Below are 13,811 nucleotides of genomic sequence, written 5' to 3'. Positions count from 1 at the left end.
TCGGTCTTGGTCTCGACTTGGTCTCGACCCTCTCAACTCCCCCCTCGGTCTTGGTCTCAACTCGGTCTCGACCCTCTCAACTCGGTCTTGGTCTCGACCCTCTCAACTCCCCCCTCGGCCTTGGTCTTGAATCGGACTCGACTCACCAATGACTCGATCCGGACTTGGGCTCGACCAAAGCCGTCTCGACTACAGTCCTACCTGACACCTGTTGATCAGTTTTCTCCTTAACTGAAAAATGTAAAAAAAAAAAAAAAAAAGCCGCTTCTTTGAGATCAGAGATCGGCTATCTATGGGACGACGTGCACTCTCGCCCCCGACTTTAACATAATCTCTATCCGTTCATATGCGTGCGTACTTGTCCTCCACCCCCGTGGCCCCCAGCAGCTGCAGGTCCCTCTCGATGTAGCCGAAGGCCTCCTGCAGCCGCTCCTCCCTCTGCTGCAGGGCGGTGCGGGCGGCGTTCAGGCGCCGGTCCACGTCGGCGTAGTCCTCCGGGCTGAAGTGACGACACGCCACCACCAGGGTCCGCAAACCTTTCTGGAGTGGGGGGGGGGGGGGGGGGGAGGAGGAGGAGGAGGAGGAGGGAAAGAAAGATGGCAGGGGAGAATGGGGAGGGAAGAGGAGGACGGCACGAGACAAAGAGAATTGGGGGGGTGGGGGTGGGGGGGGGCATGAGTCAGCGTGGGAGGAGAGGATGGCATAAGGAAAAAGGAAAAGAAAGCAAGAGAAAGAAATGTAGCAAAAAAGGAGATGAAAGAAGGAACGAATGAATGAAAATAAAGAGGTAGCATGCAGAGAGGAAGGGTGGAAGAGAAGATGTCATAGGGTTGGAAGATAACAGATGCGGATAGGGCAAAGGAGAGAAGGCAGAGACAGAGGAATGGAAGCAGAGAGAGAGAGAGAGAGAGAGAGAGAGAGAGAGAGAGAGAGAGAGAAGAGAAAAACAAATTATCAGAGCTCGGCTTTAAATCATGGAACCAGCCTGAGGGCTAGACGACCACAAATCAACCCCCGGTCCAGAGCACCGAGTTCTGGGTACTGACGACCGATGACACGATGTGGGGGCTGGATGTGGATATGTGTGTGTGTGGTGTGTGGTGTGTGTGTGCGTGCGTGTGTGTGTGTAAGGCTGTTGTGGTGAAGAATTTACAGTCTAATGGGAACAGAGAGCGACAGAGCCAAAAGTAATCATTACAATGCTGGGAAAGGCAAGGCTGAGGCACACACACACACACACACACACACACACACACACACACACACACACACACACACACACACACCACACACACACACACACACACACACACACACACACACACACACACACACACACACACACACACACACACACACACACACACACACACACACACACACACACAGTGAAATATGGGTCAAGAAGCCTTTCAGAGTTAAGATATTTGGACATTTCATCAGAGAGTGAAAACTAGAGCTTTTGCTGGGGGAAAGTGTTCTTGGATGGAAATATGCATGTCACCATGCCAATTGTGACTTCCATACCAATAAGTTTAATATCTACAAATTGGTTGCTATGATACCGCGGTAAATAAGGAGTGTGAGCAGGAGCACACCTGACCTGGACAGCTGTCTAGCAGCTTTCACACACAGGGGTTTTGATGTCTGTCTTTGTTGGCTCAGTAAACAAAATAGTTCCACATGCGGTTCCTGGAACCAGTTTGTCCACCAGTTTAGATGAACTGGGATTAATCTGAAGGCGTGGTGGACTGTTTGGCACTGTTATGTTTTCAGTTTAACTGGCTGCTGCAGTCCACTGTCCAGAGCCAGACCACAGCTCTGTCTGTTCCAATCCTTTATCTATTAACTACTGTGATCAGCACGTATACGCCCTCTGGATGTGACGATGACATGGAATTTCACATTTAGAACACATTTAGTTAAAGTATTGAAAGTTTATAAAATTTAAAATTGAATGGACTAATGAATTAGCGTCATGTATACCGAATGAAAAGATAACGTATAACGTGAAGGGAAAGCCTGGAGAGTTTAAAAAGATTTTGGGCTGGTTTTCTAACATTTCTGGAGTCCACAACATAATACTCCTTTTATATTCAAGCAAGTATTGAATCCAACTGTCATGTGTAGGTCAGACATGTTTGTCTTATAGTGATTGCTGGTTCTTTTCTCTTTCCTGTACTGTTTTTATTTATTTCTTTTTCTTTGTTTCGGTAAATACTCTAGAATTAGTGGTTGGACCTGATGGGGTGGGTGGGTGGGTGGGTGTGTCGGTCATGTGTGGGTTATGGGGGATGGGCTTTGGGGGGTATGGGGTGGGTGGTGGTGTTAGGGAGGGAGGGTTGGGCTGATCTGGCATTTATTTGACTGTATTTTTGTACTTTGTTGCTTCTTTCGGCCCAAGGGCTGCTATGTTACAAAACCAATAAAGATATTGTTGAAAAAATGTTTTTTAATTGAAATGGTTTTTAAGTAGTATTGCAATTTCGGATATCGTAACAACACTATATGTAACAGTGGCATCCATAACATCACCATGTTCCAAGATTTAGCTTTTATAGAATGACTTGACATTGACCATGGAAACAGGGTTGTGGTGCTAACATGGCAACTATATGTATGGCTCTAGTTCCAAATAAAATGAGACAGAACTCTGTATGTCTGAGTGTTCCTCTCTCTGTGTGTGTGCGAGTGTGTCTCTGTCTGTCTTTTCAGATTAGATTAGAAACTTTAATGATCCCCCTAGGGAAACGGGCGATTACAGAAGCAGCAACTGATGGAAGAATACATCAAACAAGAACAGAATATAAACAGGAGTAGAGCAAAATGGTAGTTATGTTAAGCAGAAACGTATGAATGAAAATGTGCATACAAAGTGTGGATTCAAGCACTGCCGGTCTGTCTGTGTGAGTGTATTGCTCACCAAGGCGAACTCGTCCACATGCAGTCTGGTCTTTTCTATCTCTCCGCTGGTGGTGAAAGGCAAGATGGCCGACTCTGCTCCCTTGGTGAAGAGCATTTTCCCTCCTGGAGAGTCAACACAGCAGGAAGACGGCACAGTCATTTAGATACTAAATATACTTTGACCACAGTGAAATACTTACTTTCCACTTACCTGAATTAAAGCCCGACCAGTACATTTCTTTATATGCAATTACGGTTGACATTTGGGCAGCATTACCATTTGACATTTATTTATAAATATGAAGAAAGCAGTGCAAGTCTTCCCTTTATTACAGCTGACTGTGGATATGTTAATGTGTCTTCCTTTTATTTTACAATACATTGTAACTTTGTAAAGAAAAGTGCTACACAAGCGCTACACAAATAAAAGACTTATTTCCTTGAATCGCTCACTCGCTCAAGTTAGTGTTCACGGAAAAACTGCGATGAGAAGACTGACTTTTCTCCATTTGAACAATTTCATTTAAATCAGTGACCATCCCAGTTTATACTTTTCCGTGAATGTATCATAATCTACAAGCACTGATGAGAAAAGACTCTAGACCAGTGATTCTCAGCCTTTTTTTCATATCAAGGACCCTAATTTAGTCCAACATTAGAGCCACGGACCCCCTTTTGCTGAGATTTTGTCTCTCTGACCCAAATCTGAGAATATTTTTATTGTTAGATATGATTTTGTCCAGAATTCCATGACTATCTGTATTGTAGGTAGAGGAGATAACAGAGAAACTATGATCAAAACAGTCATTCTTCTACATTCTCTAATGGAGTTAACTTCTTGTAAATGAAAAAATGGTGAAGTTTAACAACTCATCAGTTTGCTGGGGACCCCCTGGAACCCCCTCAAGGACCCCTGGTGGTCCCCGGACCCCTCCGCTCTAGACAGCTCAATACAGAGAAATGTCACCTGAGTGAGGGCCTTGATAAAACTGTTAGTGTGTAATTGAGGGTGTTACCTGAGGGAGTCTGCAGTATGACACTCATCCTCCTGCGGTTAGCATCGAACTCTAACACATGGAGCAGTTTATACCTGAGAGAGAGAGAGAGAGAGAGAGAGAGAGAGAGAGAGAGAGAGAGAGAGAGAGAGAGAGAGAGAGAGAGAGAGAGAGAGAGAGAGAGAGAGAGAGAGAGAGAGAGAGAGAGAGAGAGAGAGAGAGAGTGATGTTGGCTTATTAGCGGTAGACCAAATTAACCACCATTCAGCAGGTGGCTGGTGATCATTTCCCCCATCCTCCATCATAAACGTTGTCATGAAACAGTCTAAAATGACTTTGGATCTTTTGGTAAGAGATATGAGGTGAGACTTACTCCTCTGACTTGCCAAACGTTTTGATTTCCATGGTTTCTCCGTTGCTGCCGGTGAACGCCACTCCCAGCCTGAGGAAACACACAGACAAAGAGCAGTTAACAGCTGCATCTACCTGCCATGCATTCACACCTATGGGCAATTTCAGAGTCTCCAATCCACCTGAGTTGCATGTCTTTGGACTGCGGGAGGAAACTTCATGCTGTGAGGCTGACTAACCGTTCCCCCCCATTCCCGTACTTCCCAATCTCTGTTTAGCATACTCTACCGAGGGTCCAAAATATGGAATTCTCTGCCGTTACATTTTTTTTGAATTTGTCTTCACAGCAGTTCAAAAGAGCCCTGAAGTCACTTCTCCTAACTAACCAATATCTTCCATATGGGCTGCCTATATAAGCTGGGTCCAACCAATATTTTCCTTGTCATAACATTATTTGTGTTTTTATATTTCTTGTCTTATGAAAACTCGAAGCCATATCACATGAGTGTCTACTCTTAGTCTGTCAATGATAGTGTTTGTGTATACTTGCATGTATTATGAATGAGTATTCTCTGGTATGTGTGTGTGTGTGTGTCTTATGACTATGACTGATTCTTTATACTTGTGTAGTAGATGGGTGTTATGGGATGCATTGTTGTCAAGTACAATGCTGAACTATGTCTCAATTTTTTACTATGCCTAAACTTACTTACAGATACATTCAAATTGTGTATTTTACATTGCTGTAATTATTTTTTTGTAATATGCTGCCAGGAGAATCCTGAAGAACTGGAGGAGCTTTTCCCCAGGATCTGTGCTTGTTAGCTTCACTGCCTCTAACCAAACCTTCCATCAAACTCAACATCTATTATACAGCAGTAACTGGTCCCTCCCTAATAATGTTTTTCCCCCCTCTAGGGCAGCTGAGGTGTTTTCTACCTCTCTCTGGACGGTATTTTGTTGCCTGTGCTATATTACCGTGGCAATAAAATATATAAATAAATCAAAGCGAGCAATAAAAAGTGTCACTTTCTTTTTGGCTGGCAGTCCGACACCCCCTCGAGTGCTTTAATTATTTCTTAGGGGGGCCGGCGCAGTAAAGAGAGGTAAGAAAGTGAGAAGGAGCCAGGATTCAAAGCCATTCCATGATGTGGCGTGAACATTATGGATGAAAAGATTGGGTATCACACACTTAATGACTGGCTTTCATAGATTTCTTTTTTCGTCTTTGAGGCACACACACTTGGCGACGAGGTAAAGACTGGGATTACTCATGTCCTAATGCCACATAATCCCCCAATCTGGTAAAAAAAAAACACAAGTTCTTGCGCTACTCCAACATGGAGCCACAATAAACATGAAGAAGGAGCATTTTTTTTTTTTTTTAATTAAAACACACTTCCTTTGTTACTTTTTCCTTCTCTCGTGCTCAACTCTCATTGGCTATTGCTGGTTCAGACCTGGGTTGCTGACCTGTTTAGAGCTGCAACGATTAATCGATTAGTTGTCAACTATTAAATTAAATCGGCAACTATTTTGATAATCGATTAATCGGTTTGAGTAATTTTTTAAGAAGAAGTCAAAATTCTCTGATTCCAGCTTCTTAAATGTGAATATTTTCTGGTTTCTTTCCTCCTCTATGACAGTAAACTGAATATCTTTGGGTTGTGGACAAAACAAGACATTTGAGGACGTCATCTTGGGCTTTGGGAAACACTGATCCACATTTTTCACCATTTTCTGACATTTTACAGACCAAACAACTAATCGATTAATCGAGAAAATAATCAACAAATTAATCGACGATGAAAATAATTGTTAGTTGCAGCCCTAGACCCGTTCACACTACAGGAATACGTGAAGAATTGTCCGGATTTGAGTCATAAAAGTCTCACACAGATTAAAATCTTTACCCCTTTACTACAAAATCATCTGTACATCCATCCACCACAAACTAGTGCCGACTCGGTCTGATCTTGAAAATCGGTTGTGGCCGAATCATGGCTATAATCCGGCTCACAGTAGTCTCGCCGAGGCACAGCGGTTCATGCAAACAAACACCTGGGAGATCCAGGCCCATCCGGACCCGCGGTTTTAAGGAGCGTAACCTTACCTCTTCATCGCCTCGACCAAAGCCTTCTCATCCGGCGAGGAGGCGTAGTATTCCATGTGCTGAGCGGAGATGCCGTTGGCGTGGGAGAAGGGGTCCCCCCCCCCCCCGGCCGGGCAGTCCGGCTGGTCGTAGCTGATCTGGACCGTGTGACACAGCGAGACCGCCTTGAGGAACAGCAGCTCCTCGCCGGTCTGGACAGGGAGGAGAGGGGGAGACGGGGAAGGAGGAGAGGTGAAGAAAGGACAATAATTGCAAATGAGACACTAACTAAAATCATTCCTTATTCCAACACATCACACTGATTTGGAACTGAGCTGGATGAATACATATGGTACATGTTTGTGGATCTCTCAGTGTAACCATGCAGTGTTTTGATAGAAGTTTTGATAAATTGAAGAGCTAATAATTAGATGTATAGTATATACTGTATGTATGGCCTTCTATAGACTGATCCAACATTGTAGCTTTGGAGCTGGCAATGCATATTTTTTATATCCTGCACATGTAAATTCACATTTGTTATATACTGCATAGCTGCATATTTTCATACTGCATATATTTTCATACTGTACATAGTTTTCATTCATTTTCTGAGCCTCAGTAATATGTTTCTACTGTTGCTATTTAGCACACTCAACTTTCACACATATTGTTTTTCATTCATATATTTTTACTGTATAGGTTCGAGCATTACAATTGTCTGTTGCATTATGTTTAATACCCCGAATTCTCTCGAATTTTACTTAATCGTTTTTTTCTTTGCTGCATCCTATCCGATTTTTTTCATATTTTCATGAAAATAAAAGCTTTGCCGGGCCATGACTTGCCAAAGCCTTCATATTTACATGTTGTTGAGAAAGAATAATAATAATAATAATAAACTTTATTTATATAGTACCTTTCACGGTTACAAAGTGCTTTACAACAAAAACAGAACACATTAGAAGCACAGAGAGATTAGAATGAACTAAAAGCCATAAAAATAGACACATTATAAACACAAAGGGAGTAAAGTAGTAAGGGAGTAAATAAAGTAGTAGGGAGTAAATAATGAATGACAATACTAATCATTTTTTATTATACTTTTCATCTTTCCTTCATCAGATCTGTTATCTGAACTGTTCATGAGTTCCTGACATTTTATGGAGCTGCAATACTCTACTTCTTTAAAGTTAGCATCAGATCGCACAAACCAAGTCTCATGCAAGTGTAGGCAAGTGTGTGTGTGTGTGTCCAATGCATTTGCATATGTGTGTGTGTGTGTGTGTGTGTTACCAGGTGAGGTGTGGAGCCGTCCGGGGAGTCGTCGGTCAGTCCCTCTGGTACCAGTTTGCCGTTGACCTCCTGGTACTTGATCCCGTTGATCGAACACTCGCGGAACTGCATCTCGTTTTCCGTTAGCGTGCCGGTCTTATCCGTGAACACGTACTCCACCTGGGGAACCGAAACACACACACACACACACACACACGTTTGTAGACACCACAGGAGAAGGGGTGTGATTTCCCCAAAGTGTGTGTGTGTGTACTATTATTCCACACCTGTCCCAGCTCCTCGTTGAGGTCCGATGTGTTGACCTGGGCCTTCTCGTCGCTCTCCTCGTGGTAGAGGTCCAGGTCCCAGCCGATGAAGAAGGAGCCCAGGAACTTCTGCATCTCCACGGTAACGTAGAGCGAGATGGGGATGATGAAGTTGTAGAGGACCAGGAAGGCCAGGAAGTCCGAGATGAACTTCAAGATCTGGAGGAAGGAGAGGAGAATGAGTGTTTTTTTTTTTTTATTATTGTATTAGACTGAAAATGAGGGGGAAAGAGGAGGAGGAGGGGGAAGAGGCTGAAGAGGAGGAAGGTGAAAGTAAGAGTGAAATGGGACAACCAGGATACTGAACTTTAGGATAACGAGGTTAAACTGATTTTACTTTAATTGGGAGGCAAATGGGAAATAAGGGAGGAGGAGAGAGAAAATCAGAGACAACAAGGAGGAGGTCTGTGATGAATGGGTGAAAAAAGGCCAGCAAATTTTTACATGAACTTTCAGAACATCACAAAGAAGCCTTCATCATTATGTATTTGACAAATGCGTTTTCAGTGCTGTTCCCCTCATTATTTCTCAATTTTCTGCTTCAAATGAGCAGAACATTTTGCTGTGATATTGGAAAAGTTTGTCAAATTTCATGTCCGTTTAGCCTTTCCAATTCAAAAAGATCCCAATTCAAATAAAAGAAAACTTGGATGGAAACCCGGCTGGTAAAAGAAAAGAAGAAGAGGAATGGGAGCAGAAGGAGTTTGGCAGATATCCATATTTATGGAGCAAAATGACCTGTTGCTTTTTAAGACATTATCATACATCTGGCCCAAGCTCAAATGTTCAAGGAAATATGATTGGCTGAACTCAATCAGCTAAGTAAGTTTACCTCATTCAAACCTGAACCACCAAATGCTGGCTTCTGAGTGCAGACCCTTTTAAATGAAGGCAGGCGGGGTAATCCATTCCCATTAAGGAGTTAATTACTTTTTGTGACAGGAGAGGAGAGGAGAGAGAGAGTTTCCAACTGAGAGACAGCGCATCTACAGGTTCCAGAAAAACTAATTTAAGACTCTTTAAGACCTTTTGAATGCTACTTTGGAATTTAATTTAAGGCCAATTTAAAAGCCGAAATAAACAAACCGAGCTCGCAAAATCAGCCTATTTCTGACTGAACATAGTACAGGGTTCCCACACATTTTCACGGATAAAATTTCAAAACTTTTCCATGACTTTTCAAGGATCCATAATAGAATTTCCATGTAATGTGAGGCGGTGACTCTGAATCAATACCAGAAATTATTACTACGCTGAGGACACACCTCTTTATAGTGGATTTTAGTGCTTTAGAGTCACTGCATCACATTACATGGAAGCTATTGAAATAAAACATGAATTTTCCATAAAAATATTGATATAAAATACAAGACGCACTAAAATCCAATGTCAAGAGTTGATAGTAAACAAAACGTTGTCATGCATCGACACATATTACAGCTACGTTATGTCAACAGCTACAGAAAATAAATTTGCCGTTATGTTACATTACATGGAAGGTTATCCACGGAAGATTACTGTAACAATTTCATTACACACAACAAAATTCCATGACTTTTCCACAACTTTCAAGGATTTTACTAATTCCATGACTTTTCCAGGCCTGGAAAACGAGATTTTTGAAATTGCATGACTTTTCCAGGTTTTCCATGACCGTGGCAACCCTGATAGTAGCTGAAAGTTCTGAAACCGCAATTGGGTAGGGTAAGAAAAAAGATGTTAAAAAAAAAAAAATGCAGGCACAAAGAAACCTGGCATTGCACGGTGGAAAAAATAAGACCTAATAACTGTATTTAAGACATTTTAAGACTTTTTCAAGGCATTCAATTTCGATGAAGATTTTTTCCAGACCTCTGGACACCCTGGAGACAACTAACAGCGTGACTTGAGCTGTGATGTGAAGACATGCAGTCCTGGGTGCACGGTGTCCTCTCTAACTAGGCCAGCAGGTCATTCTAAAATCTAACGCAGCGACATTCATTTGTCATGCCGGTATTCCCCCTCTCTGTCTCCAGGGAGAGAGGCGGCTAGTGGGGGTGGTTTTATTTTTATTTTTTATTTTTTCAATACATAGAGGCTGCAGCAGATCTCTCGCTGACTGATTGGTGTTGGCAGGCGGGCTGATAGGCTGGGCAGGTTGGCCCGGTGACAGGCACTTCCTCTTATGCCCTGTCACACTATCTAGAGACACTGGGACCACCCCGCCTAGGCCGTCTCTCTCTCTCTCTCTCTGGATTCAAATGTGTCCCGGGGAGTATCTATCTCCTCTAACTCTCTCCCATCTAGAGAAAGAAATAGCCCATTATTATTTGGCAAGGGGACGGAGGTGGAAGAGGGCAGGGGAGAGAGGCAGATGCAAGAGAGATACAGGCGGGAATTCTGACTAAAATCTCACATCGTCTTATCGGCCGGGCCCGCGCTACTTAGGGAGGCGAATCGATACAGCTGACGTGACGCGGACTCACCGGACTGCTGTTCCTCTCCAGCTCGGTCTTGCGGTTGTAGAAGGGCTCGTCCCACTTGTCCTCGGCCTGCCAGGCGTACTTCAGGATGGTGCTGAGGACGGCCTCGAACAGCAGGATGCCCAGGTAGATGATGAGGAAGGTGTTCATGGACCTGGCGCGGGGGAAGTGTCATTAGAAGACGTCGTATTTTTAAGCATATATACCTCAAACGGTCTGATTTCATTTATATTGAGCCACAGAGACAAGAGAAAAAAAGTGCTCACTTCTCCACTGCGGAGCGCTTCTGGGACTTGCACTTATAGTTGAGGGCCATCTTGGACTCCATCCCAGTGTAAATCGCCACACCTGCAACGGCAACAGCTGCTTAAAGGAATACACCGAGTCTATGGGAGACTGGCCCCATGAAGTGATGAGAACGTAGATGCCAAAATCATCCATGTGTCCTCAAGAGATCACTGGCTGTGGTGTTCCATGCTAACATTTTAGCATACACTATGGTGAGTGATAGTACAGGACTAGCATTATCCAAAGTAAGAAGACTGAACTTTTAGTAATAAAAAATTGTTTTTAAGGAACCATATATTCATCCACTGTGCAGTGATTTTTAGCTGTATAGTCTCGCACTGCTCCCCACCTTCACTTACTATGCAAATGAAACACATCTCCACATTTCAAGTCTCACAGGAACAAAGACCTTTGCATAGGGAAAGTAGTCCTAGTAGTTCAAAATAGTATTTTTGTATCATAGTTTGTGTAAATTCTACCACACAAAACTGCCACACTGTCCAAATATCAGTGAAGATGACTTACCATTTAGCTTTAGCTGCTACAAGTTCTCATTTTCTCTCTTTTGAGGTAATGCTAGTCGCTTACTATCACTCAACATAGTGTATGCTAAAGTGTTAGCATGGAGCCTACTATCACTCAACATAGTGTATGCTAAAGCGTTAGCATGGAGCCTACTATCACTCAACATAGTGTATGCTAAAGCGTTAGTATGGAGCCTACTATCACTCAACATAGTGTATGCTAAAGCGTTAGCATGGAGCCTACTATCACTCAACATAGTGTATGCTAAAGCGTTAGCATGGAGCACCAGAGCCAGTGATCTACTGGATGATTTTGGTGTCTCTCTTGTATTCTCTTCACTTGCTTTGGAAACAGTGAGCTCCAGATGGCATTTGAGGCTACAGATCATTAGCTGGCTACAGAATGAGACAGCTCTGCTAATTTACTTTGGTGCTGGGTGCTACACTAAGAAACAGAACAGCATTATGCAAATTTGTTAAGGCCTTATGTAATCATAACAGTAAATACTATCCATACTAGAGTAACAGTGCTCTTGAAAAGCTACTGTTTGATAAGCACATGCGGTATTAGCATTAGCATTAGCTGAAGCTTGTCTACTGGGAGTCATTCCTATATTCCCCAGTTCTACATATGTGCTCTCCCAGGGTCCTATGTTCCTAGGGTCCTATGTTCCCAAGGTCCTATGTTCCCAGGGTCCTATGTTCCTAGGGTCCTATGTTCCCAAGGTCCTATGTTCCCAGGGTCCTATGTTCCCAGGGTCCTATGTTCCCCAGCTCTATATAGCACATAATGGGAACCTGAAAAAGATGTTCCCCAGCTCTGTATTCGCTTAATATGGTTAGTTAGGGTTAGGTTGGTTGTGTGTAGATGTTTACCCAGAGCTCTGGTTTAGGGTTAGGGTTCGGGTAAAACATAGGACCCTGGGAACATAGGACCCTGGGAGAGCACATATGTAGAACTGGGGAACATAGGACCCTGGGAACATAAGACCCTTTGTCATGTTCCCATTATGTGCCATATAAATCTGGGGAACATAGGACCCTGGGAACATAGGAAACTGGGAACGTAGGAAACTGGGAACGTAGGACCCTGGGAACATAGGACCCTGGGAACATAGGACCCTGGGAACATAGGACCCTGGGAACATAGGCACCTGGGAACATAGGACCCTGGGAACATAGGACCCTGGGAATATAGGACCCTGGGAACATAGATACGCTCCCGTCTACTGCCACATAGTCATTTTCTGCAACTAGTTAATTTGACCATCGCTCATGTCAGACAGCATTATGGGTGGTTTACTCTCCTGTTTTCTGCATGGTGTTTTCCTCATCGACTTAATCCTACCACCAGTGAAACACCCAGGCACTTTCTGTACACTTGCTGCTGCGGAAAAAAAAACCTGCAGACTAAACCGTTTTAAAATTCAACAGCCTCTCTTCATCTCTCTTAGGTATTCAGACATAGGCGAAGTAATAATGGAGCGCTGCATCCCGCTCGACTGGAGGCTTTGGCGGCTCCGTTGCATCGACCCACCGAAAATCTCTTTGGTATTTTTCAACCGGGCTCCTCGCAGCAGCAAATTCTCCGGGCCCAGCGGTCTGGCATAAAGAAAAACACACGTGAAAAGACAAATAAATAGACAGAAACATATAGGAAAACTACCTCTTAGAGTATTTTCATGAAGTTAAATGGAAAAAAGTGAAGTTAATGAAAAAACAAGGCACAGCGGCAACTTAAACGCCAACTAAAACACTCAACTAAAGCACTCTGCACATGTAATAAAGTATATTTTCATATTGCCGCATATTTTTCGGGCTTGATGATTGTGTAAGCGCTTTATCCGTGCCTTTTATAATGGGGACAAAAAAAAAAACAGAGTGAGCTAAAAGACTGCAAAGCTCATTAATAACAAAGCTCCTACAGACATGCTTTTATGATAATGTTCCTCTTTCCACTATTGTTCCACTATATTGGTTTGTTGGTGTAATTTAATTCCACCCTGCTCTCCCACCCCTTCCTATTAGCGATGTAACCCTGTTTCTGTGCCTTTAACTTGTCTTTATTGTGAAGCAATTAGTCCTTTTTTATTTTTTTATAAGTGCTGTACATGTAAAGTTATTATTCAAGCTATTAGTCACGGCTGTCGGGATAATTCTGGTCTCACCTGACTATCTCCTCCCCCTGGTGAGTCACCGTAATCCGACCGACAAACCTGGAAAACACAGGAGGCATTTCTGCTGAGTGGCGCAATGGAGAGAGTGTGATGGAGTGAGAGGGAGAGAGAGAGGTAGAGAGGCAGAGAGAGAGAGAGAGAGAGAGAGAGGGAAAAACTGCCACCTAAACAATCCGCCTGACCTAAAAATACACTGTTCGGTCTTGAACCGGCCAGCTGGGAGAGACCGGAGGAAGAGGGGGTTTGCTTGAACGGCTGGAGGAGCCATGTCATATCAGCCCGTCACCTATTATACAACACACCTATACAGAGAGAAAATTCACTGTCTATTAAACACTGTGGTTCTCAATGTGGGGTCCAGGGACTCCCAAGGGGTCCTTGAGGAGGTCCCCAGCAAAATTAGGAACACCTGAATCT

At 43.4% G+C, this 13,811-nt stretch overlaps 1 protein-coding gene across 1 annotated transcript in view; it reads right to left on the bottom strand.

The window, feature by feature from the left end:
* Nucleotides 1–358: 358 nt before the first annotated feature.
* LOC139667297 (phospholipid-transporting ATPase IF-like) overlaps nt 359–13,811 on the bottom strand; it is a gene marked incomplete at its 3' end in the record, with an annotated part of 34,992 nt that continues 21,539 nt past the window's right edge. The window contains exons 8-18 of the mRNA XM_071546746.1: nt 13,386–13,433; nt 12,755–12,819; nt 10,672–10,753; nt 10,409–10,559; nt 7,905–8,102; nt 7,639–7,797; nt 6,364–6,554; nt 4,273–4,341; nt 3,921–3,994; nt 2,924–3,027; nt 359–540 (exon numbers count right to left, since the gene is read on the bottom strand). Coding sequence (XP_071402847.1) covers nt 359–540; nt 2,924–3,027; nt 3,921–3,994; nt 4,273–4,341; nt 6,364–6,554; nt 7,639–7,797; nt 7,905–8,102; nt 10,409–10,559; nt 10,672–10,753; nt 12,755–12,819; nt 13,386–13,433 — 1,323 coding nt within the window. The remainder of the gene's footprint in view (nt 541–2,923; nt 3,028–3,920; nt 3,995–4,272; nt 4,342–6,363; nt 6,555–7,638; nt 7,798–7,904; nt 8,103–10,408; nt 10,560–10,671; nt 10,754–12,754; nt 12,820–13,385; nt 13,434–13,811) is intronic.

Source organism: Centroberyx affinis, unplaced genomic scaffold (assembly GCF_046629955.1).
Source record: "Centroberyx affinis isolate AG114_WGS23_722 - 3 ecotype Tasmania unplaced genomic scaffold, CSIRO-AGI_Caff_v1 ptg005432l_1, whole genome shotgun sequence".
NCBI lineage: Eukaryota > Metazoa > Chordata > Actinopteri > Beryciformes > Berycidae > Centroberyx > Centroberyx affinis.
The sequence above is the reverse complement of the archived record's forward strand: the minus strand, read 5'-3'. Positions and strand labels throughout refer to the sequence as shown.